Source organism: Miniopterus natalensis, chromosome 9 (assembly GCF_054644295.1).
Source record: "Miniopterus natalensis isolate mMinNat1 chromosome 9, mMinNat1.hap1, whole genome shotgun sequence".
Lineage (NCBI taxonomy): Eukaryota > Metazoa > Chordata > Mammalia > Chiroptera > Miniopteridae > Miniopterus > Miniopterus natalensis.
The window spans coordinates 26,117,009-26,141,303 of NC_142089.1; the positions used below are offsets into that span (position 1 = coordinate 26,117,009).

The 24,295-nt window shown below is 46.3% G+C and overlaps 1 protein-coding gene across 1 annotated transcript; it reads left to right on the top strand.

Moving 5' to 3' along the window:
- Nucleotides 1-3,589: 3,589 nt before the first annotated feature.
- On the top strand, nt 3,590-22,727 carry ARMH1 (armadillo like helical domain containing 1). The gene is made up of 11 exons (XM_087820849.1): nt 3,590-3,786; nt 5,248-5,475; nt 8,827-8,895; nt 9,797-9,963; nt 11,772-11,968; nt 13,493-13,577; nt 21,170-21,443; nt 21,829-21,958; nt 22,032-22,109; nt 22,380-22,461; nt 22,544-22,727. Exons 2-11 carry the CDS (start codon nt 5,270-5,272, stop codon nt 22,657-22,659), a joined length of 1,404 nt encoding a protein of 467 aa, XP_087676975.1. The 5' UTR covers nt 3,590-3,786; nt 5,248-5,269; the 3' UTR covers nt 22,660-22,727.
- The last annotated feature ends 1,568 nt before the right edge of the window (nt 22,728-24,295 follow it).

A 24,295-nucleotide genomic window follows, 5' to 3' on the forward strand; every position in this document is an offset into this window, starting at 1 on the left:
GTGGAGGTGGGGGAGTCAGTTTTCAGTTGTGACAGAATTTAGATGAAGTTTCTTTGGGCTGAAATGTTTGAAACTTTATCTTGAGGGTAATATGGGGAACAACTGAAGAGTTTCAAACAGGGAAATTTGTTAGATTTACACTTTTAACTCTCACATCACTGTGGAGATTAGGGTGGGGTGAGCCTGACAATCAGTTAGGAGACTGTTGCAGTAATTCATGTGAGGGATGGGCAAGGAGGTAAATGAAAATAGTGGCCGTGGAGATGAAGATAAATAGACTGATCTGGGGGAGATTTAGGAGGTATAATTGGCAGAACCTGGCAACAGTTCAGATAAGGAGGGCCAGGGTGAGGGATATAGCTCTTATGTGACCAGGAGAGGGGTAACCCAGTCACTGAAATAGGACCAACATAGGGGGAGGAGCAGGTGTGAGGGCTTGATGGAAGAGTGTGTGAAACATACCAATGGAGACATCCACTAGTCATTTAGATGCAGGGATCCGGACCTCAGGAGGGAGTCCCAGGCTCAATGAGATACGGATTTGGGAGTCATAAAGCCTACAGATGTAACTTGAAGTGATGGGAGTGAAGGAAATCACCCAGGAAATTACAAAGCACACGAAGAAAACCGAGAACAGGAAAAGGTCTTGCAAAGGAGTCTAAAGAGGATCCAGAGTAAAGGGTAGAACCAAGAAAGAGTAGAGTCAGGAAAGGAGCTCTGAAAAGAGAGTCACCCAAATCCATGAGAGATCAAGAACATGGGACTGCAAGCTAGCCATCGAATTTGACAATAAGATGTTATTGGTGACATTTTGGAGCATAGGGGAGAGCAGAATTAGTGCTTTTGATTAAATGGAGAGAACCTGGACTCTTATACACAAATCTGAGTTCAGTTTATTTCCACCCCTTTTTTGGCTGTGAGGCCTTCAATAAATGAGCAAACCTTTTTAAACTTGAAAATTGTGAATAATAATAACTACCTCCTTGGGGTCTTTAGAGGATTAAACAAATAATATATATAATGTATATTATGGTATGTGACTAGTTCTTTATGAACACTCAAAAAAATATTAGTTTCTTCTCCCTGCCATCATTCTCTCTTCCCTTCACCATGATATTTCCTCTTTTATTTTGGTAGTCAAGAAGAATCTTAGATACAGAATTTATCCCAGCAACTGGCTCTTGAAATTGACATATTTCTCTCCTTTTCCTAGTGTTCTTTTTAATTCTTTTTAAAATTGTATTCAATGGATTTTTTTTCCCAATTCTCATCAAATCTGCTTTGAAGAACAATTGAGATAAAAATAAATAATAGCCTAGCCAGGCGTGGCTCAGCAGTTGAGCATCAACCTGTGATCCAGGAGATGGAGGTTCGATTTCAAGTCAGGGCACAGGCCCAGGTTATGGGCTCAATGCCCAGTGGAGGGCGTGCAGGAGGCAGCTGATCAGTGACTCTCTCTCATCACTGATGTTTCTATCTCTCTCTCTCCCTCTCCCTTCCTCTGTCTGAAATCAATAAAGACATATCTTTAAATACATAAGTATAAATAAATAAATACCCTGGCCAGTTTTGCTCAGTAGTTAGACCGTCGGCCCTTGGACTGAATGGTCCTGGGTTCGATTCCAGCCAAGGCACGTACCTCCATTGCAGGCTCCGTCCCCAGTTGGGGTGCATGCAGGAGGCAACCAATCGATGTGTCTCACATTGATCTCTCTCTCTCCCTCCCTCCCTCCCTCCCTTTCACTCTCTCTGAAAAGCAATGGAAAAAATATCCTCGGGTAAGGATTAAAAAAAAAAAAAAGACATCAAGAGTGAATAAAACAAGCCACAGACAAAGGTAAAGGAGTCAATGAAGTCAGACTTCTCAACAGCAATACTGGGAGGCTCAATTCCAAGGAAGCTTATTTCTAACGTGAAATTACACACCCAACCAATCTAAAATGAGGTCAAAAGGATTTTTAGACTTCCAAGGACACACACGAAAATAATTTTCCTTTCTAAGAAAGCTACTGGAGAATGTGCTTCAACAAAAAGCATAAACCAAGGAGGAGGAGAAGGAGGTAAATCCAAGAAATAGGGTGATCAACAGAGAAAACTGGCAAAAGGAAATCCCAGGACATTTGTGCACCATCATGGTTGGCTTAGCAAGCAACCTTATCCAGAGGAGCAAAGGACAGTGGGCAGAGGTCTCCAGGGAAAAGATGGAACTGATCAGTTAGGCTGAACATTTGGAAAAACCACTGCTACATGTTTGGAACATTTAGAAGAAAATAGCTCTAGGTACACAGAAAATTAAACAATTGGGGGGAAAATTAACTCCAGGTAAAACCAATTTATAAGAGAAAGAAAATGTAATAGGTTACAGCTTGAGTACACAATGTTTATTTACTTGGCCAACATAAACACTGTTGATTTAACTATAAGTTGTGGGAAACTATACTATCGTGAGGATAAGGGGATAAAATTAGGGGTTAGAGTGTACAAGAGAGCTAGCTCCTCAACTGCCAGAATATTCATATTGTCTAAAATTGATAGTATTAATGTGCTAGTTTGCTAGAGCTCCCATAACAAAGTATCACAGACTGGGCAGCTTAAACAACAGAGACTTATTGTCTGACAGTTCTGGAGGCTCTGATAACACTTTGAGGTCACAAGTTACAGGGTTGGCTGCTTCTGTGGCCTCTTTGGCTTGTAGATGGCTGACTTCTATTGTCTTCATATGGTCTTCCTTCTTTATGTGTCTGTGCCCTAATCTTTTATAAGGACACAAATTATATTGGATTAGGGTCGACCCTAATGACCTCATTTTAACTTTATTACCTCTTTAAAGATCCTATCTCCAAATACCGTCACATTCTGAGGTACTAAGGGTTAGGGGGCGAGGGGGACACAATTCAGCCCATACCAAATAGTATAAACTCATTACTTGGGAATATAGAGGTAAACACCAGAAGAAATAGCCAGAAGAGTCTAAAGTGGTTGCCTCTGGAGTGAGACTGGAGGATGGCGAGGGATAAGGCAGTTATTATTGATGTTTTACAATAACAAGTGGGGAGCTGGACCTTTAACCTGGTCTGATGTCAGATCTGATGTTCTTCACTCTACACAAGATCTGGAGTTCCTCGGGGGCCATGGCACCGCCGTCTTCATCTCAGCATCTCCCACAGCACCTTGCACGATGCCATGTAATGCGTCTTCACCACATATTCACTGATTTAGAGCTATATTACTGTCACCTTCAATGCTGCCATTTGTTGGTTTTCTTTTCTATTTAAAAAAAAAGAAAATGGAATCTGAGATCCAAGGGAACCTCAGGTGGCCACAATCTGGAATGTCTAGCTGAAAGTTTCCTGCCCTTGAATTCTGTACCTAGAATTGCTGGGTACATCTCCAATAGCACTTTGAGTTTTGACCCTAGAATGGGTCCATCCACAGCAGGGTATGGGCACCGGGTGCTTTCCTGCCTGATTAAGCTAATGGTGGTGTTTCAACCCCTCCTCCCTGGGGTCCAGAACAACCACTTATCCCCAGTTTCTTGAGGCCAGTTTGGCTGTTGAAGATGGCCACGGACTCTTCAAAGTTATTCTCAGGCATAGGGTTGTGATGTTATTCACAGTGATTGATGAATGATCCCATGAAGGGTTTCGGTCATTTTTGTGTTTAGATGATCCACAGCTATTCATCTGGCTGTTTAGGCTGACAGGATTTCGTGGTTGACTCTGTCCCAGAGGCTACGTGACACCCTTCCTGGGAACACATATCCCGTGTCCTCTGGGGAGTAAGGAGGTTGGTGTGTATGTCTGTCTGTCTCAGCATGCTTCAGGTTATTGCTTCCTAATAAAATTCTGATAGCTGGGCCCCATCAATATCTCAAATACATGTGAGGAAACGTTAATTTAGAATCAATTTTAGGATGTTTCAGACTGTAAAGTCCTTTTAACTAGATCTCTGGCAAAGATGTAGAAGCACTTTATGAGACTGTAAATTTCATGTTGAACCGTCTTCGTGAAATACACATCTCCCCTACACACAAGCTGTTCTCTCCATATCAATCATGGCCACTGCAAGTAATGTTTCACAAATATTCTGTAAATCACAGAAAACCCCATGGTAATGTGAAATATGACTTTCACTTGTCTGTTAGACAAAAGAATCACACATGCCTCTCTCCCATCAGCACTAACATTTGTTATGGATAATAACACTTTCAATCACAACTATTTTTGGAAAACGGGTTTATTTTAAACCTTCCCTCCCCCCACTGAAAACATTCTCCCAAGGACACAGGCTCCTACAAACCACAGCCCATTAATCCAACTATGGAATGGGAACTTTTTCTTCCCACTAACTTTTTTTAAAAGTTGTTTTCAAGACTGGCTGGGTGGCTCAGTTGGTTGGAAAGGTTGTGGGTTCGATTCCTGGTCAGGGCACATACAGAAGGCAACCGATTGATGTTCCTCTCTCTCCCTTCCTCTCTAAGCATGTCCTTGGATGAGGATGTTTTGGAAATTAAGTTAAAATAAAAACATCCTCAGGTGAGGATTTTTTTAAATATATCTATTGGTTTCAGAAAGGAGAGAGAGAGAGGGAGAGAGAAAGATAGAAACATCAACGATGAGAGAGTCATCATTGATTGGCTGCCTCCTGCACACCCCTGACTGGAAATTGAGCCCACAACCCAGGCGTGTGCCTTGACCAGGAATTGAACCATGATCTCCTGGATCCTAGGTCAATGCTCAACCACTGAACTACGCCCGGCTGGGTGAGGATTTTTCTTTTAAGTTGTTGTTAAGAGAGTTAGTGTAAAAGCCCAAGGTACAAGGTTAAGGAGTACCTTAACTGATTGATTGGCATAAGAGGGGAACAGGTCTCAAAAGTCCGCACATCTCTGACCCTATGTGAAGTTAGAGATGAGAGAGGCCCATGTTGTTAGCGAGCACCTTCATCTCAGCTGGAGCCTGTGGCACTGGCAGAGACACCAAAAAGCTAAAATTTTAACCCTTAAAGTTGAGGCAGGCATTTACTACCTTGATATTCTTCATTTCATTACAATACAACTAGGTCTTCCCTGTTCGAGTAGCAGGTGACCAGTTGTAGAGGTATTTTGAATGTCACTATATCTGTGTGGGTGACAAAGGCTCACCTGCTTCCAGGTGATTGCCTGAAAAGCAAAACCTATAGAGCAGCCTATAGGACTTGCATGGTTCTAAGCACTTTGGTAACCTGTCTGTTTCCTTCCCTCTGTAGCCAACTTCAGGACTGACTGATCATGACTTCTATAAAGGAGCAGGCAGCAATTAGCCGGCTCTTGAGTTTTTTACAGGACTGGGACAATGCTGGAAAAGTCGCAAGGAATCACATCCTCAACACTTTCATTGAAGCCAACCAAGGCAAGACTGCACCCGAACTGGAGCAGGAGTTTTCCCAGGGAGCCAGCTTGTTCCTAGTACGCTTGACCACCTGTCTTAGACTCACGTATCCTTTCCCGAACAGAAAAGAAAAAAAAATAGGCCATCTTCAAAAGAAAAAAGAGGAGAAATTACTGAGGGAGCTCTTCTCTCCATTCTAAGATTTTAGACCAGGACATCCGGTGGTCAAAATATCATTCCTAGCCTGGCCAGCCATGGCTCAGCAGTTGAGCATCGGCCTATGATCCAGGAGATCGAGGTTCAGTTCCTGGTCAGGGCACATACCCAAGTTGCGGACTCAATCCCCAGTGGGGGGCATGCAAGAGGCAGCCAGTCAATGACTCTCTTATCATTGATGGTTCTCTATCTCTCTCCCTCTCCTTTCCTCTCTCCGAAATCAATAAAGATTTTTTTTTAAATCATCCCTACAGTCAAAGACTCCCTCAACTTCCTGTCTTCCCAACCTGTAAACATATCCTCATTCTCACTCCTAACCTCTTTCATGCCCATCAGAGTTGAAGTCAGTATTCCTTCTGTCTAGAGCTAACGCTCTATTGGTATTGCACTTGAATCTCCTCCCATCCCCTTAGAGATTTCATTCTTTCTCTCCTGTAGTTTCCATCTTTGCCTCATTACCACCTTTTTTCATCAGCATTTATATCTGCTCAAGTCTCTTCTACCTTAATTAAAGCCCTGTCTCAAACCTGTATTCTCCCCAGATCTTGCACTTCATGGTGAAGCTTCTAGAAAATGTTATTGGTCTCTGCCTCCACTTGCTCACCTGTCTCTTCTCCTCCACCCACTGCAGTCTGACTTCTGTCCCCCCACCCCCACCCCACTATGCAGAACTTGCCACGGTTACCATTCAACAACCTCTTTGACACCAATCTAGAGACTCTTTTCCCTCCTTATCTTGATGTTTTCCGTTTGACCACAGCATGGGGTGTGAGAGGCAGAATCATACATGTGCAGGGTCACATTAGATCTTTATTTAAATGTTGATATTTTCTGTATCATGGATTTTTATATTAATTTTTATTTTTCTAATAGTGCATTGAAATATTATTTGATTACTGAGTTCTCTGGTGCCCCTCTAAATTTTACACTGAAGCAAGTGCTTCACTCACCGGCCCTGCCTGACCACCGCCCCTTCTTAAGCTCCTTTCTCCTCCACCTTCTTCCATGTCTGTTTCTCAGCCACTGTTTTGGGATGTTTCCTACCCATCCCTTAAATGTTAGTGTTTCCAAGAATTCTGTTTTCAGCCCATCCATTTTCTTAATTATTGCATGGATTACCGGTATCCTTCTCTATATCCTAAGTGCCAATCAGAGTGCTTATTGAACGACTGAGTGAACCACACTTTTAATATACAGATGTATATCCAGTTTTTACACCTGAAGTTGTTCACAATTTCCTTTCTGCGACCTTGTCATAAAACAGAGAAAATAGACCAGCTGAGTGACATAGATTTTGAAGGAAAACAAATCAATATAGTATCATTATGTTTTACACAAATAACTAACACATAATCCCACATAAGCCTCAAACCCCTTTTTTGACCTTGAACTTCCAGAATATATGAGTGAAACTAAGGATTTGTATATTATAATGACAAAATTATTAGTTATCACTTATGGAGTCTTTTTCTAGGTGCTGAGTTATGTACTGTACAAATATTTCATTTGAGCCTAACACCAAGCCTAATAAGTAATTGGTATTATCCCATTTTATAGATAAGAAAGGTGAGTCTTTAAAAGGTTGAGTAATTTACTAGTAAATGGCAGAGATAAGGTTTGACAGGCCTGTCTGGCCCAAAGCCCACATGCCATCCACTCTACTTCAGTGTCTCCCACCCAGTGGACAGTGCAGACCCTCAGTTCCACCTCCAGCGCCATATAAGGAGATAATCTGCTTGAATAGCCCCCTCCCTCCACCTGTCTACAGGCAGGAAGACCTGACTATAAGAACTCAGACTCTGAGTTAGACTGCCTAGGTTCATATCCTGGTTCCATCAGTTAACACTGGGACCGTGGAATAGGTCATTAGCCTGTCTGAGGTGTTTCCTCATGAGTGAATGGAAATACTAATAGCACCCACTGCAGGGTGTGATGAGCCCAATGCAAGTGAAGTAGTTAGCACAGTGCCTGGCACACAATAAATGCTTTGCACTTGTTAGCTGCTGCTGATATTGTGGCAGACTTCTGAAACTAATTGCTGAAATAATGAACCAAGAATATCTATAAGTGAGTGGCTATGAACATAGGACTTGCCTGGGACAGAGGAAAAAGGAGGTGATGAAAGTTGGTCAGCCTAGCTGGTAATTGAAGGAAAGAGGGAAGGGAAATGCACTGGGGCAGGAGTGGGGGCTGGGGTTTAGGGGAACAGAGGGAGGAGGACAGGTAGGAATAGAGAGACTACCATGTGGGCTGATAGCCAGGCCCCCAGCTGTAGCGGCAACAGGCAGAGGAGCCTGGCTTCAGAGCAAACACTGTTTTCGCAGTAAAGAGCCTTTCCTAATGAGCCAATCTGTCTCTACTTCTATTGGCATCTTGGGAACCAGGGTGCAGCAGAGATAATTTGCCTCACACACCCTCCCCCCCAACAAAGCAGCATTACCTCCAACCCATTACATTAGCCTTTATCCGTCTTGGAAGCTCTCAGTCATCCTCCATGAGCTGCAATAATTTCAGCTAATTTCTTAAGTGTTCTAAGAGCCTGTGATGTGTTATGAGCCTAGTAATTGTTGACTGGTTCCTCTTCTGTTGTGGTTTGATTTCATACCTTGTATCTGAGCTGATGCGTGCTCTGGGTGCTTTATTACAATGAAGCTTTTTGCAAAGGCTCACATTAAAAATAACATTAAATACTGAGGTTGTTTTAAATCAGAGTTTAATTTTTCCACTATGTCCTGTTGTTCTTATTAAGAAGACATGCAATTCTTCATAAAGATAGTGACCTCCAGTGTAAAGCTCTGAGCAAGTACAAAATTGGGAATTAATGATGAAGCTGATTATTTTTAGGGAAGTCTAAGAATGAGGCACAAAGTAATGAACTATGCTGAGACCCGAGGGTGCAATGGTCATGGCAGAGAGAGGCTTGGAAAATTGACCACCGGCTTTCTCCACACACCCTTTTTTCATCAGAGCCTCCTTGCTCTCTAGAGAGCCAGTCAGAGCCAAGGTGGCTGAACTATCCCAGAAGAGCTTCCTGGAAAACCATGAACATGCCTGCCAGCACCCCCACCCCCCTACCCCATGTGTGCTGCTCCTCCTCCTTCAACCTAGTGGCCCTTCTCAGATAAAGGGCTCAATTCAGCTGTTGATCATCCGGGTCACTGGTGGTGCCAGTGATCAGACACAGGATCTGGTTTCTATGTGGAAAACTACCCTGAAATTCACTCTTTAACTTGTCATACAGCTATATGACTGGCTCTTGCCTGGAGAAGCTTTTAAGGTCCATTGGCATCTTCTTATCAGCTGTAAACAGGTGAGTTCTGTTCTGGAGAGATTCTGGGTTCTCAGTAGCATATTAGGCGCATGGTGTCCTTGGCATTTGCGCCACATGGAACCAGAGCTTCTAGTTATCCTTGGGTACCTGGTAGCCCCCAGGATAGGCCCAGAGGTAGTGTGAGCTGTGGTCCTGTTCTAGTTGCTCCTCCATCCCATGTTCTCCATTGACCCTTTACTAGTCAGCACCCTCTTAGTTGTGAAATACAGAAAATCAACTCATGCTGGACCAAGAAAAGGGGGAATTTATTAGCTCTGTTAACCGAAAAGCCCAGAGGGTAGAAATCCATATTTCAGGCCTGACTAGATCCTGGGGTTCAAAATATGTCATTGGCACTTGGTCTCTCCCTCTCTTTTTCTGCATGTCTCAGCCCTGTTCTCTGTGTTCATAGGCCTCATGCTGTGATCCTCAGAAGCTCCAGACATGCATCTTTGTAGCTCAACCACACCAAAAAGAGAGTATATCTTCCCCAAAGTTTCCCAAGAAAGTCTCAGATTTTGAGCCTCAGTGGAACAGCTTAGGTGACACCCTGGCCCCAAACCAATTATTGCAGTCAGAAGGATCACACACCCTGTCGCCTGCTTACCCTACCAAAACCACATGGCTCATGAGCGGTGGAGGGGTGATTCCCCAAAGGACAGTTGAGGTGCTATTACAAGAACAGATGCTAGAAAACCAGACACAAGAATTGTTCATTGTTTTGCATTTCCTGCTGAATGCAAAAGGAAGAATTTCCCAACCATTGTGTCACTTTACCCATGAGTATTTCCTGGATAGGAGGGCAAAGTATGTGAAGAAGGGAACTTGAGATCCCTTAGAAAGGTTAGTGCCAAGGAACTTGACAAATGTCTTGTTTCTACTCTTCTATCCCTCTGAACAGTAACCGGTACCTTATAGAATTTCTTGAGGTCGGAGGCGTCCTAACACTCTTGGAAATACTTGGGCTGGAGAAGATCACAGAGGAGGACAAGAAGGAATCCATCAAGCTACTCCAGGTTATTGCAAACTCTGGCAGGAAGTACAAGGAGCTCATTTGCGAAAGCTATGGTGGGTACCGTGTATGACAAGGGTGAACTCCCCTGGCTCCCTCGGGGCCTGGATGAAGTGGTGGCAGCACCCAGCACTGCTACAGGAAAGTGTGTCATGGAACTGGTCTCGCTGGAAGCACTCTGCCCAGTGGACGCAATTAGCTCCTGTCCATCTTGCCACCCGCAGACCCAGATTTATGATTTTCCTGATTTATCATCTGCTCAAATCTTTGTGTTGTGGTTTTGGAAATACGTTTTCCATTTTAAATATACCCTTTTTCATGCATCCATTCAACAGAGTTATTGAGCCATTGCCTGAAATCCCTTGTGAAACTGAGTTATGAATAACTCTAGAAATAAAATTGAAATAGAATCATTGAATATGAGTGCTAGGTATCTGCTAAGGTGCTGGGAATGCGAAGAATAAAACAGTCCCTGTCCTCAAAGAGTGTAGAGTGCGGTGAGAAAGGTAAGTAATCCAGGATTTTCAGTGTGATCTATCAAGTGCTCTGATTAAGGTGTGTAAAGGAGATGCCACCCCCTGTGCATCCCTTTGTCACAGCACTTCTGTCATTGCTCTTTAATCGTGGTTTTCTGTGTGTCCCCAGTGGACTCTCTGAGCCTCCATGTATTTATCCATAAAATGGGACTAACACCTTCCTCTCAGTATAGTTTCTGGGATTAAATGACATAATATCTGTGAAAACATTTTGTAAACTGCTGAGCACTATGCATGTGTTAGTTAACACATAGCAAGCAAAAGTGCATTTTTTTTTTTTTATTTGTGCATTTTGCAGAGCCATTTTAAATTTTAAAACATTTTGAGCCCTGACCGGTTTGGCTTAGTGGTTAGAGCGTAGGCCTGCAGACCGAAGGGTCCTGGGTTCGATTCCCGGTTAAGGGCGCATACCTCAGTTGCAGGTTCAATCCTCGGCCAACATCAGGGCTCGTACAGGAGACAAACAATTGATATGTCTCTCTCATGTCAATGTTTCTCTCTCTCTCTCCCCCTCCCTTCCACTCTCTCTAAAATCAATGGAAAAAATATCCTCGGGTGAGGATTTTAAAAAAATTTTTCATAAGCTCAGATTACTATGCTGAAACAAAACCCTCCAGCCACATAGCCAGAGGTGAACAAGACAATGGTGCAACATGAGGCTAAGCCTCAATTTTGCTTTGATTGAGCAGACTTGGTTAAATATATCTTAATCCTATTACTTCATGTTATGTAATTTTTTTTTAATCCTCACTGGAGGATATTTTTTTCCATTGCTTTTCAGAGAGTGGAAGGGAGAGAGAGAGAAACATGGACATGAGAGAGACACATCTATTGATTGACTCCTGTACGAGCCCTGATGGGGGCCAAGGATTGAACCTGCAACTGAGGTACGTGCCCTTGACCGGGAATTGAACCTAGGACCCTTCAGTCCATGGACCAACGCTTTAATCACTGAGCCAAACTGGCCAGAGCTAATCTTTTTTTAAATTGAATTTATCAGGGTATAAGTTTCAAGTGTACAACTCAATAAAGCATCACCTGCACACTGCATTGTGTGCCCATCTCCCCAGTAAAGTCTCTTTCCATCCTCATTTCACCCTTCTTTGCCCACCTCCACCTACCCCTCCATCCCCCTTTCCCTCTGGCTGTCATCACACTGTTGTCTGTGTCTGTGTTTTATATATATATATATATTTTTTTTTTTTTTTTTTTTTTTTCCTTCTCCTTAATCCCTTCACCGTCTTCCTGGATGAATATTATGTAATCTTGAGTGAGGATTGTTTTTATAAATCCCTTCCAATTTAGCATTTCCTCTCTTCTTTGCTCAGGTGTACGATCCATAGCAGAATTTTTGGCAAAGTCTAAGTCAGAAGAGACCCAGGAGGAAGTGCAGGTTCTGTTGGATTCTTTGGTCCACGGTAATCCCAAGTACCAGAATCAAGTGTACAAAGGTCTAATAGCTTTGCTGCCCTCTGCATGCCCAAAAGCTCAGCAGCTGGCCTTGCAGACCCTCAGGACTGCCCAGGTGAGCCCAGGCTGCATGCTCTTGCAGTCCTGATTCACACACACTGATCTTGCAATTGCCTTCCACAGTCGCACTCCACACAGGCTGGAGAAATGGAGCTCAGCCTCCCACTGCGTGAGCTGTTCAATCAGCGTCACTTCTGGAAGGCCAAGGCCGGGCAGAGAGTTCACATCTCCCATCAGAGTAATTTGTCCTGTTTACTTAAGGATCAGAAAGATGCTGGCAGACTTATAAGTGTTTGAAACAAGCCACAAGGATGATGAAAGGACTGTGGAAAAGATTAAAGTAGTCAATTTGATAGGGAAGGAATCATGGTGCATTTGTAGACAGTGCATAAGTGAAGAAACCAGATATCCGGTGCTCAGAAGAACTCCTGTTTTTCTTGGCTTTTGCCTTCCTCTCAGTGCCCTGGAATGAGAGCAAAGTCAGATTTGGGGCATGGTGACTATAGGAAGACACTGCCTAGTAAGGAGCGAATTAGCTACTCAAAGAATGGTTTCCAGATTAACTATCAGAAGCTCTCAAAACAGCTCCAGGGTGGGCTGGAAACAAGGGGACAATTAAGGGATCAAAGAGATGGTAAGGCCTGAACTGTGGCAATGGGAATGCAGGTGACCAGGTTAGACAGACATTTTGAAGGCAGAATGCATGGGACTTGGGACAATAAAAGGAAAGGAGTCAAAGATGACACCCAGCTTTGAACTTAGACAGCAGGGTGGGTTATGTGCCACGGAGAGAGTAGGAAAAACCTATTTGATTTGGAAAGAGTTAGGTCTTGACTCAATAAACTTGATGAGCTTTAGTGGCTCCCAAGTGCCCATCTGAGGAGCAGGCCAAGCTGGTTACAGAAGATAGGTCACTTGTTTAAAAGATACTTAATCCTGAGCCTCCCTCCCATAGACTCTGACAACTCTCTAGTAATGCTTTTTCTTTGTAAGCTCCCCAAGTAATTCTGATTCCTGGCTCAATTGAGGAATCACTGTTTAGAACATCTAGTAGAGATTGGACAGCAGAAAATAAAAGACTGAAGCTGCAAAGAGAGACCTGAGGTGAGGATGGCAGTTTGAATTTCATGAGCAGAGAAGTGATAACTGAAACCATGAAAGTAAATAAGATCACCAGGTAATATGTAAAAAGTAAGAAGAGAGCCCTGGCCGGTGTGGCTCGGTTGGTTGGAGCGTTGTCCTGTACTCAAAAAGGTTGTGGATTCGATTCCCCATCAGGGCACATACCTAGGTTCTGGGTTTGATCCCCAGCCAGATCACAGACAGGAGGCAACCTATAGAAGTTTCTCACCTCTCCTTCCTTCCCCCTTCTCCTCTCTCTAAAATCAATAAGCATGTCCCTGGGTAAGGATTAACAAAAAGAGAGCGAGAGAGAAGGAACACCACCACATTTGAGAGATGAGCTCAGGACACTCTCCCCGTTCAGCCAGGCTGTCTAGCTATTTGGAAGGCTGCTTTTCATTCCTGCCAGATGGACACCATGTCAAAAGTAACCACCTTGTCCTTTTTGTCTTGCCAGTCGATCATTGGAACCACACACCCCAGCATTGTGGACTGCGTGCTGAATGTGCTGCGTACAATGCACCTGGAAGTCCAGTATGAAGGTAGGGGAGGGGGCAGGTCTGCTCCACATCGCAGTGAGCGCTCGGCACATCCACTCTTAAAAGTTCTCTCCTATTCACAAAGAGCATTGTGGAGTGCCCTGGGTAGCCTTGGCAGGTGGAAGATGCTGATTCCATATTGATGGGCAAGTTATTCAGAAAATGATGGTCAACATCCTGTACTTCAAACCAACCACATGATGCTTTAATAGTTGTTTAGAATCTGCCTGGGTCTGGAGCTAGCTCTGGTTCCCAGTCTTAGGTGGTCCTTTCCCTCTAAACAGAAATCACCCTGAGGACTGTCCTTCTTCTAAGAAACTAAGTCTGATAATGGTAGTATTAGTAAGTTTTCATTTCTTGAGTACCCCTATGTGCCAGCCACTTAATTTTTTTAAATATATCTTTATTGATTTCAGAGAGAGGAAGGGAGAGGGAGAGAGAGAGATAGAAACATCAATGAGCCCGGCTGGGCGTGGCTCAGCGGTTAAGCATTGACCTGGGATCCAGGCAATCGGGGTTCGATTCCCGGTCAGGGCACATGCCCGCTCAGGGCACATGCCCGGTTGCGGGCTTGATCAATGACTCTCTCCTCATTGATGTTTCTATCTCTCTCTCCCTCGCCTTTCCTCTCTCTGAAATCAATAAAGATACATTTTTTAAAAAAAGAAAAAAGAAACATCAATGATGAGACAGTCATTGATCTGCTGTCTCCTGCACTCCCCCCCACCAAGCATCGAGCCTGTGACTCTGGACACGTGCCCTTACAGGAATCAAACCAAGGTCTCCTGGATTATAGGTCAATGCTCAACCACTGAGCCATGCCAGCCGGGCACCCTAGCCGATTTGGCTTAGTGGTTAGAGTGTTGGCCCATGGACTGAAGGGTCTCAGGTTCAATTTTGGTCTAGGGAACATACTTGGTTGCAGGCTCAATTCCTGCCCGGGTTGGGCTCATGCAGGAGACAACCAAGTGATGTGTCTCTCTCACATCAGGGTTTCTCTCCCCCCCATCCCCACCCCCTCCCAGTCTCTCTAAAAAGAAAAAAATGTCCTCAGGTGAGGATTTTTAAAAAAGTCTTCATGTAACGTGGAATATAGAGAATGTACGTGGAGTAGATTGTCCACTAGGGGGAACTGTTTCACATGGTCGATGGAGTGGAGGTTGAGGGAGAGAATGGAGTATTCAGCTTCTACTCACACTCCTCCAAAGGCAGGTAAGGGAAGCTGACAGGTCTGAAATGTGGCCCTAACTGGTGTGTGGAGAGGATCAGACATGAATTTTTCTTGAGAATGTCAAATTGCAAGACCAAGATGAAGCTTTGCCCTTACCTCCAGGATGATGGTAACAGTCAGGACAGAAAAGCCTGTGGCTAAGAAGAGTGGGTGTTATAGCTGACTGGGCTAACCTCAGAAGGTCAGGGTTGGTTTGTATTTTTTTTGTTTTGTTTTGTTGTTAATCCTCACTGGAGAATATTTTTTCCATTGATTTTAAAGAGAGTGGAAGGGAGGGAGGGAGGGAGGGAGAGAGAGAAACATTGATGTGAGAGAGACACATTAATTGGTTGCCTCCCGCATGCGCCCCAACCCGGGCCCGGGATTAAACCCTCAACCTATGTACGTGCCCTTGACCAGGAATCAAATCTGCAACCCTTTGGTGTATGGGATGCTCCAACCACTGAGCAACACCAGCCAGGGCATGGTTGGTTTGTTTTTTGAGAACAAATATTGATTGAACATCTGTGATGTGCCAAGTACTATGCCAAGTACTGGAGTTTTGTGCTTGTTTATACTGAGGAGAAAAGTGAATGGTTTGGAAAGAGGAGAGTGCACTCTCCCTCCCATGCTTTGCATGTGGTGGATGTGGAGATGACATCCTTCCCTGAGAAGGCTACAGAGAAAGTGGAATGTTTCTATCTCTCTCTCTCTCCCTCTCCCTTCCTCTCTCTGAAATCAATAAAGATATATATATTTTTTTAAATCTGCTGAATATTTTCTAAGGAGGTGATATTTCCCTAAAATTATATGAGAATTCTACCACTGAGCCACCAATGCAACAGCCCCCCCAGAATTATATGAGCACTTCAACTGCAACACTTTATTGATTTGAGAAAGAGAGACAGAGAGACAGAGACAGGCATCCCGTAACCTTGGTTTATCGGGACAACACTGGAATCAGCTGAGCTACCAGGCTGGGGCCTCAACTACAACACTTTATTTAGCATTCATAAGTTTACGTTTCATTATACACTCATCCAGAGTTCTGGGGTTTTTTTTAATAGAAAGCCCTTGGGGGAAAATTTGTTGCTAATTTCCCAGTTTGCCTGGCCCTCAAAACCTCTGTGTTTGCGCATGCCTAGTAGAGCAATGCTTGACTCTGGTGTCAGGAGCAGTTCAGAAGGTGCCAGCAAGTAGGCTGGTGGGATTCGGTGTGAGACTTGCCCAGAAGAGCAGATACCAGTGGAAGACACACATAGCAATTCATATACCACCAGAGTGCATAACATTAATTACTTTGTTGCCTGGCTTTTTAAAACAAAATAGTGCACAAAATATAATTTTAATGTTTCAATATTGGGCATTGAAAAGGATGTGGTGAAAGAGGTGGTGAAATATACAGAAATAAGAAACAGAATGTAATTGGTCAGGAAAATGCCTCCTTGCAACAGCGGAACTTTCCAAACACACTCTTACCCTGCTGGGAAAGGAAGCAAACCTGAGTATGGACACACACTGAGGCGCACTTCTCACCTGTGGCCAGGAGGTGGCAGTCTTGTCTGGAAGTGAAGATAAAGAACTGGACACGGTTTTCCAGGGCTCTAGGAGCAAAGAATTGTAAAACAAACCTCATCCCTGCTGAGTGACTTGGAAATTGTTGCATGGCACAGCCACAATTCCCAAGTGCAATCCCATTTCTAAGACTCGTTCTGCCAAAAGAATACCAAGCCTGCTGCTGCAGCTCTGTCTCCTCTTTTACCGTGATTCCCTGGACAAGTCATTTGTTCTGGGTTTCTTCATCTATCAGACAGGTGATCACCTCACTGAACTTTCTTCCAGTGCTGACAGGCTGTGGGTTCTATAGTTCCTCTTTGGATTGAAGGAATCTTTCCTCTTGCAATAAAGTTTCCCCTGAGTGTCAGTGGCCCACTCCTTGCATCAGTGCTGTTTTCTGCTGTTTCCATCAGCACTGGCATTGTAGCTGATACCTGCTCAATTTATATTTGTCAAGTGAATGAGCATGGGCCCTGCCGAGCTGCTTCTCAGCCTCACTGCTCAAATTCTCAACTGCTCAAATTCTCCTGATCCACCCTCTTCCCTGAATACTCTTCTCTTCCTCCCCAGACCCAGCTCTCCTGGCTTCCTCCCATCTCTCTGGAAACTACTTCTCAGATCCTTGTACATTCCTGCTGCTCCACCACTCCCCTTCTTTTCCTCTCAGGGTTCAACCCCAGGTCCTCTTCTCTTTCTTTTCTTTCTTTGGTCCCTAATGCACTCCCATGGTTTTAACTACCATCTATTATAATAGAAATAATAAGGGATAACATTTATAGAGTATTTACTGTATGCTAAGTATTGCTCTAGGTCTTTACTCATTTAACCCTCAAAACAAGCTGATGAGGTTGGCACTATCATTATTCCCATTTTACGGATGACGGGCAGAGTGGTTGAGTGACCTTTCTGCAGCTCAGACCCCTCCTGAGCTCCAGACCCTTACTTCCATTTGCCTTCTGAACATCTCCCCTTGGATGTCACTAACCACGTTCAGAATTGGACTCCTGATATTCCAGCTCCAAACCTTTCATTTTCCAAGGTCCCAACCTCAGTGAAAAATACCCAGTGGCCCAGAAATGTGGGCAGTCATCATTTCTTCCTGCTTCCCATCTTCAGCCAACTTCCAACAACGTAGTCAACTCTACCTCCTTAATAGCATTCAAGCCAGGCTGGGCATGGCTCAGCGGTTGAGCATCAACCTAGGATCCAGGAGATCGGGGTTCGATTCCCGGTCAGGACACATGCCCAGGTTGCAGGCTAGGCAGCTAATCAGTGACTCTCTCATCATTGATGTTTCTATCTCTCTCTCCCTCTCCTTTCCTCTCTCTGAAATCAATAAAGATATATTAAAAAAAAAAAAAAAAAAAGCATTCAAAGATGTCCCCTCTTCTCCATTCTGTCTCCTCTAATTCAGGTCTTTGTATTTCTCACCTCTAAAACAAACTCCGTCTCTCCAGTATGGTGCCCACACACAGCCTATTTTCCTGGTTCTCCACCAGAGCTTAGCGGTGAAGGATATGAACTGCAGAATCTGACAGTCATTCTACTACTTATCAACTGGCCAAGCTACTCAACTTTTTTGAATCTTAGTTTTCTCTGAAATGAAAGATGAGAAAACACCTATGCTACAGGGTTGTTGGCACATGCAAAACCCTCAGAAGCGGGGGCTGGCCTACCACAGGCTTAGCTCTCACAACACCCGGTGTCCCAGCCAGACCTCTCTGCTTGCCTGGTCACAAGGGTGTCATGAGCTTTCCAACATGGCACTTGCCACATTCTTCATCTGCATCCCTCCCTCCTCCCTATGACTTTGTCAGCTCATATGTTATCTTCTCCAAGGAAGCCTTCTGATTCTCTGTCCCCCACCCCCTCAACAAACCCTCACGTCAGCCTGGCTTCCTTTGTGCCCCATGGCTCTTTTAACATGACATCATAAATGCCAGTTTCCTTACTGATATCCATTAGATGTGTCATCCCTGAGGGCAGGGATTATATCTTAGTCATCCTCATTGCCCTAGCACAGGGGTCTGACATGGAGAAGATGCTCAATAAGTATTTGTTAGATAAATGAATGCATCAATGAATAAATCAGTGACTGCTTCAGTGCAGGACAGAGGTGTCATCAGCACTGCAGGCTTCAGGCAGAGCTGCCAAAGATGGTAGTCTCTGGTTGTCCCGGGCTTTCCGAATGAGTCTGCTATGCTTAGTAACTAACAGTGTAAAGAGTTGTAACTGGCTGTGTGGCTCTTGTGGAGACCTTTGGGCAGGGACAAGCACTTTCGCTTTGGATGTAAAAAGTGACAGCTGTGAATTTTATTTTTTTATTTTAAATATATCTTTATTGATTTCAGAGAGAGGCAGGGAGGGAGGGATAGAAACATCAGCCTGGCCAGGCGTGGCTCAGCGGTTGAGCATCGACCTAGGATCCAGGAGATCGGGGTTCGATTCCCGGTCAGGGCACATGCCCAGGTTGCAGGCTAGGCAGCTGATCAGTGACTCTCTCATCATTGATGTTTCTATCTTTCTCTCTCTCCCCCTCCTTTCCTCTCTCTGAAATCAATAAAGATATGTTTAAAAAAAAAAAGAAAGAAACATCAATGATGAGAGAGTCATCATTGATCAGCTAGCTCTGCCTCCTGCAGGCCCCCAACTGGGGATCGAGCCTACAACCTGGGCATGTGCCCTGACTGGGAATTGAACCTCTATCTCCTAGATCATAGGTCGATGCTCAACTGTTGAGCCACGCCCAGCCAGGCGACAGATGTGAATTTTAAAACAATCAAAAACGATTCAGTGCACAAATCTTCACTTTTCTGAGAAGCTCCAAGTGTTGCAGATACATAATCAATAAAGGATCAAGCATTCAGTGTAAAGTTAATAGGCAGAACCAGACATTTGTCGCCTGGAGTACTTGGTCTACGTAGGCAGAGAATGCCATTTGTAGTCAGGGAAATGTCATAAAATATCTTCATTTCTTCATTTCTACCCTGAATGTTCACTGAGTCACTTCTTGCCTCAGGAAGAGCTCTGTGAGGCACAGGTGGGCATTTTTCCCACCGTGTCCTCGCACTAAGGTGCTACCAGCTTGTGCCTGAAGAGCCCAACTATTACTGAGAGACGTGCTGCAGCTGACAAGGCCCAGTGTGTTGAGCATTAGGAGGAGCCAACCACTCAGATCCAAAAACCAAACTGCACTAATTCAAGAGCAAGGAAGAAAAGGTTTCATAACCGAACAGTAAGAGAACAAGTGAGAAAGACTTGGGGGTTTCAGGCTCCAGCCAGTGCAGGAAGTGGGTGCCAAGCAGCCAAAGGCACCCCAGGCTGCATTTCTATGCAGGTAGGAGAGTGTTTGGGGGTAGCCAGGAAGGCTTGGTGTGCTGGTCCCTTTCCCTCCACAATGTTGCTGGCTCTGTGATTCCAAATTAGAACCAAGTTAGCCCTGGCTGGGTGGCTCAGTTGGTTGGAACGTAGTCCAGTACACCGAAAAGTTGTGGGTCGGATTCCCGGTCAAGGCATATACCTAGGTTCTGGGCATGAGAGGCAACCAATCGATGTTTTCTCTCTCTCCCTTCCTCTCCCTCCAAAAAATCCATAAAAGCATATCCTTGGGTCATGATTAAAACAAAACAAAAAACAATTAGAACCAAATTAGAGCAACTGGTGGGTTTTCTCCCATTGTAGAGAATTATCCCAAATATGTTCTTACTGGGTAAACACAATAGTTCTGTGTCTACATTGCATTCTGGTATGCAAATGAGCTAGTTAGGGAGACAAGAACTGTTCCTAAGCCCAGTCTCCCCAGGAGTAAATGGAGAGATAGGCTCCACTTGGCTCCTGTGCTGGGGACAGCACCTTTCTAAGTCCTGTCACCATGCAGCAAGCGCGTGTGTTTAGAGTAACATTTCCTGAGGGTATGCCACGGTGTACTGTCCCATTACCATCTCAGCCTGCCCCATTCTAGCTCTGCCTCTCTATGGTTCCTCTCTCTTTACAAAAATATGCACTGCTTCCCACCTTCCCTGACACTCCCACAGCCTACTGACCCCTTTTATAGCCCTCCTGATCATACTGTGCACCTGGCACAACAGGCATCCTAGAGGCTGAGTGACTGTTGGAAGGAATGAATAACTGGAAAATAGCTACAGAAAATCCCTTCAATAAATTCTAACTGCCTCCTCCCTCTCACCAAATCTCTCTTTTGCTTCCACCACTTCCTAGCTGGGGTGCCTTAGGCAAAGTGCTTTACCTCTCCGAGCTTCATTCCCTCTGGGGATAACAGTCAGAGTGTTACTGCAAAGCGAATCTCATTGCCCTGAGCACAGAGCCAAGGCAAAGAGGGGCTCAGAATGGTCCATCAGAAACTAGTTTCTGTAACGCTGTCAACTCCGTCCACCCCTTTCTCATTCTGTGCCGCGCATCCCCTCCCACTTGCTGTCTCCCCTCCCCACCCCTTGTCTTTCCCCATCCTCGTCTCCCTGTGAAAGCCCATCCCTTCCCTCCTCCACGAATCCTTCCGGATTCCTCCAAGCGCCCTTGGTGGGTGGGCTCACCACCCAGCCCTTCCTCCCCCTGCTGTGGCTGGCTGGGGCAGGGAGGGCTGCCTCCCTCCTCCTCGGCTGCAGCCCAGGGCTCCTAGAAGGCGGGACTGAGGTGTCCCCTGCCCAGCTCTCCCCACACCTTGTACAGTGCTGGCCAGTGAAAGGTCAGGAAAGGTCAATGAGGAGGGTGGGGGCGAAGCAAAGCAACTTGGCTCAAGGGGCTCTTCGCTTGCTCGGCGCCGGCGGAGGGCGTCGGAGCGCCGGCTTCCCGCCGCCTCTGCCCTTCGCAGCCATCGAGCTGATGAAGGACCTGGTCAGCTACGACAGCGTGAGCGCGGCGCTGCTCCGGGGCCTCGTGGACCTGCTGGTGCCGTCCGTCGAGGAGACCGACAAACCGCAGCCCAAGATCCTCAAAGGCAGGGATCCGCGGGGCCTGGGGGGACGGCGGCGCGCGGGGGGCGGGCCCTGCCTCACCGCCGCGCCTCCCGCAGACCCCGCGGTGCGCCCCTTCGCCGCGCCCCTGCCGGTGTTTCTGCAGCAGGCCGGGGCCGCCAAGGCCATCGGGTAAGGGGGGGAGATGCGGGGGGGGGGGGCGGGTGCAGCAGGCGGGGGGGGAGTGGGGGGGCGGGTGCAGCAGGCGGGGGGGGAGTGGGGGGGCGGGTGCAGCAGGCGGGGGGGGGAGTGGGGGGGCGGGTGCAGCAGGCGGGGGGGGAGTGGGGGGGCGGGTGCAGCAGGCGGGGGGGGAGTGGGGGGCGGGTGCAGCAGGCGGGGGGGGGAGTGGGGGGCAGGTGCAGCAGGCGGGGGGGGAGTGGGGGGGCGGGTGCAGCAGGCGGGGGTGGGGGGTGCAGCGGGGGGGGATGCAGCAGGCGGGGCGGGGGGGGGGCCGGAAGCACCCCTGGCCGGCGCCAGGGAGCCCCCAGAGGTCGCGGCCACTCGGGTCCCGGCCCAGGGTGCTGGCGCGCAACAACACGAGCCTGGCCGAGGAGATGCTGAGCCTCCGCGTGGTGCACAACCTGATGACCGCCATGGGCAACACGGACCACAGCAACAGCCAGCGGCAGGCCAGCCTCACGCTGGAGGTGCGCGGGGGGCGCCGGGCGCCGGGCGGGCGGCGGGCGCGGGCACCGCAGTCACACCGCCCGCCTGTCGCAGTACTTCGTGCGGCTGTTCCCGGTGGTGGAGAAGCACGTGCATAAGTCCATGGGGGAGAAACTCTACGAGCTCTTCCTCGTGAGTGTTCCCGACTCGCCCGCCGCCACAGAGGCAGCTGGCCCAAACAGAACGGAGGCGCCTCCACACCGCCCCTCCCCAGTACCCCTCTCGCAAGCACTGGGCCGGGGCCGGGCCGGCGGCAGGGGAGGGCCGCCCTGGCTTGGCCTCCGCCTGGCACCTTTCCGTCCCTTTTCCTGCTCCTGCCTGCAACATCCCTCTGCTCGAGCCCATCTCCAAACCCACACTGCCCTGGCACCTCAGCCAGGTTCCCCTTGCTCCTGTCCTCAGAGCAACGCAGAGGACTTGTACATGAAAATGGATAACGTTCAGGTGGACATCTTGGCAACCAACAAAGTCAACGTTACCCGAGGTGAGTGGGGAGTGAGGAGGGGACCTGGAGCATTGATTGGTACAGCCGGGACCCAGACTCAGGCTCATCTCCTTGTTTCCAGCATTATCCTGCAGCGGCGTCTTCTACAGCAACAGGACCCTTTACTCAGGCGCTTGTGATCAGGAGCAGCTGGCTGATAGCACTCACTTCCAGGAGGATATGGAAGGAAAGGAGTGACAGAGCCTCTGAGGCAAGCCAGGAAGACCAAGGCAGAAAGTCCAGCTGGAGGAGGCTGGCGTCCATCTCAGGGCCACTCCACCTGGGCCTAGGGGGAGGCTGTGGGTTAGGCACACCAGGGGTGAGAGGGAGAGCTGCCGGCTGGGGAAAGTTCAATAAAGTCTTGCTATTTATGTGTTCTCTGTGTGAGGAGCGGGGAGGGAGATAAATGAGAGCAGGGCCTTAGGTGATCTAGTCTCCCATTGCCTCTGAACTGTCTCCTACTTCTCTCATTTGCCTTCACTGGCCCCAGACACACTTGCTGTGTGTTTCTTAAAATTAACAAACAAGCTCATGCCTTAGGACTTTTGTACTGACTTTTCTGCTGAATGGTGAGAGAGGTTCTGTTCTTAGAACCTATCACCCCAGATATCTAGCTGCATGGCTAACTCCCTCATCTCCTTTCAGCTCTACACAGAATCACCTTGTCATGGAGGGCTACTCTTGGTTTGATTGATTGATTGATTGATTGATTGATTGATTGATTGGAGAGAGAGAAACATTGATTTGTTGTTCTACTTACTTATGCATTCATTAGTTAATTCTTGTATGTACCCTGAGTGGGATCAAACCAGAAACCATGGCATATTAGGGGAATGCTCTAACCAAATGAGCTACCGGGCCAGGGCTGAGAGCTACCCTAACCCTATACCACTCCCTACACCATGGCCCCAGCCTCCTTGCAGTGCCATTTTTCCCTATAATATATATATATATATTTTTATTGTCTGTGTCCACCTGAATGCACTACGGGAAGGATGGATAGATAGACATAGATACATAGATAAGATATAGAGATATAATATGTACATTTTTTTATTTACTGATATATCCCAAACTGAGATCAATGTGCCTGGCCTGCATGAATACTGGAAGTATTGTGAAGGAATTGTCCCTCAAGTCAGAGAAAAGTCAGTCAGATGACAGTAATTCTCCAGGCTGCCACAAGAGGGCATCACCGGCCCTGATATTGTCAGTCTAAGGCGGCTAAGCTTCTGCTCAACTGATTGTGAGCTTCAGCTTTCCTCTATTTGGGCTCAGGGGGTAGAAAAAAGTTAGCAAAATATAGTTATATTTCCATAAAGCTAAATGGATTTCCTATTTTAAAGAAGTGTCTTGTCCTTTGGTGTCAAGTCATCCTTTAGTTTTTAGTCTCGAAATGGCCTTTCTTTTGTAGAACAATAGTAAAAAAAAATTAAAAATAGTATCCCAGAAATACTTTGGAAATTTTAATTGGAAAATCCAATATCTGTAAACAACTAGTCTAAGGTAATCATCATTTAATAAAAACCTAAAAAACCTTTAAAAAAAGGAAGAAACCTTAAGAATAATACAAAAATCTAAACTATAACTCTGTGTATACTGAGCAGGTATGATTAAATTAGAAGTCCCGTGTTCCCGGGTCCTTCCGAAGGAGGGCGCTTGTCCCTCCTTAGCTCCATCGGGGTCACTCCAACAAGAGCACGCAATTCCCAGAACAAGCTGCATATTCCAAAGTACATCTCTCTCTTCTTTTCTTCCTTCCTCCCTCTTTCTTTTAAGCCACACCAAAAGATATTTTTCCCATTGCTTTTCAGAGAGAGAAAAACACCAATGT

Coding starts and splice junctions, on each gene's coding strand:
- ARMH1 (XM_087820849.1), top strand. CDS start 5,270: ATGACTTCTATAAAGGAGCAGGCAGCAATTAGCCGGCTCTTGAGTTTT. Junction 13,578..21,169: donor CCTGGAAGTCCAGTATGAAG/GTAGGGGAGGGG, acceptor TGCCCTTCGCAG/CCATCGAGCTGATGAAGGAC. Junction 22,462..22,543: donor CAAAGTCAACGTTACCCGAG/GTGAGTGGGGAG, acceptor CCTTGTTTCCAG/CATTATCCTGCAGCGGCGTC.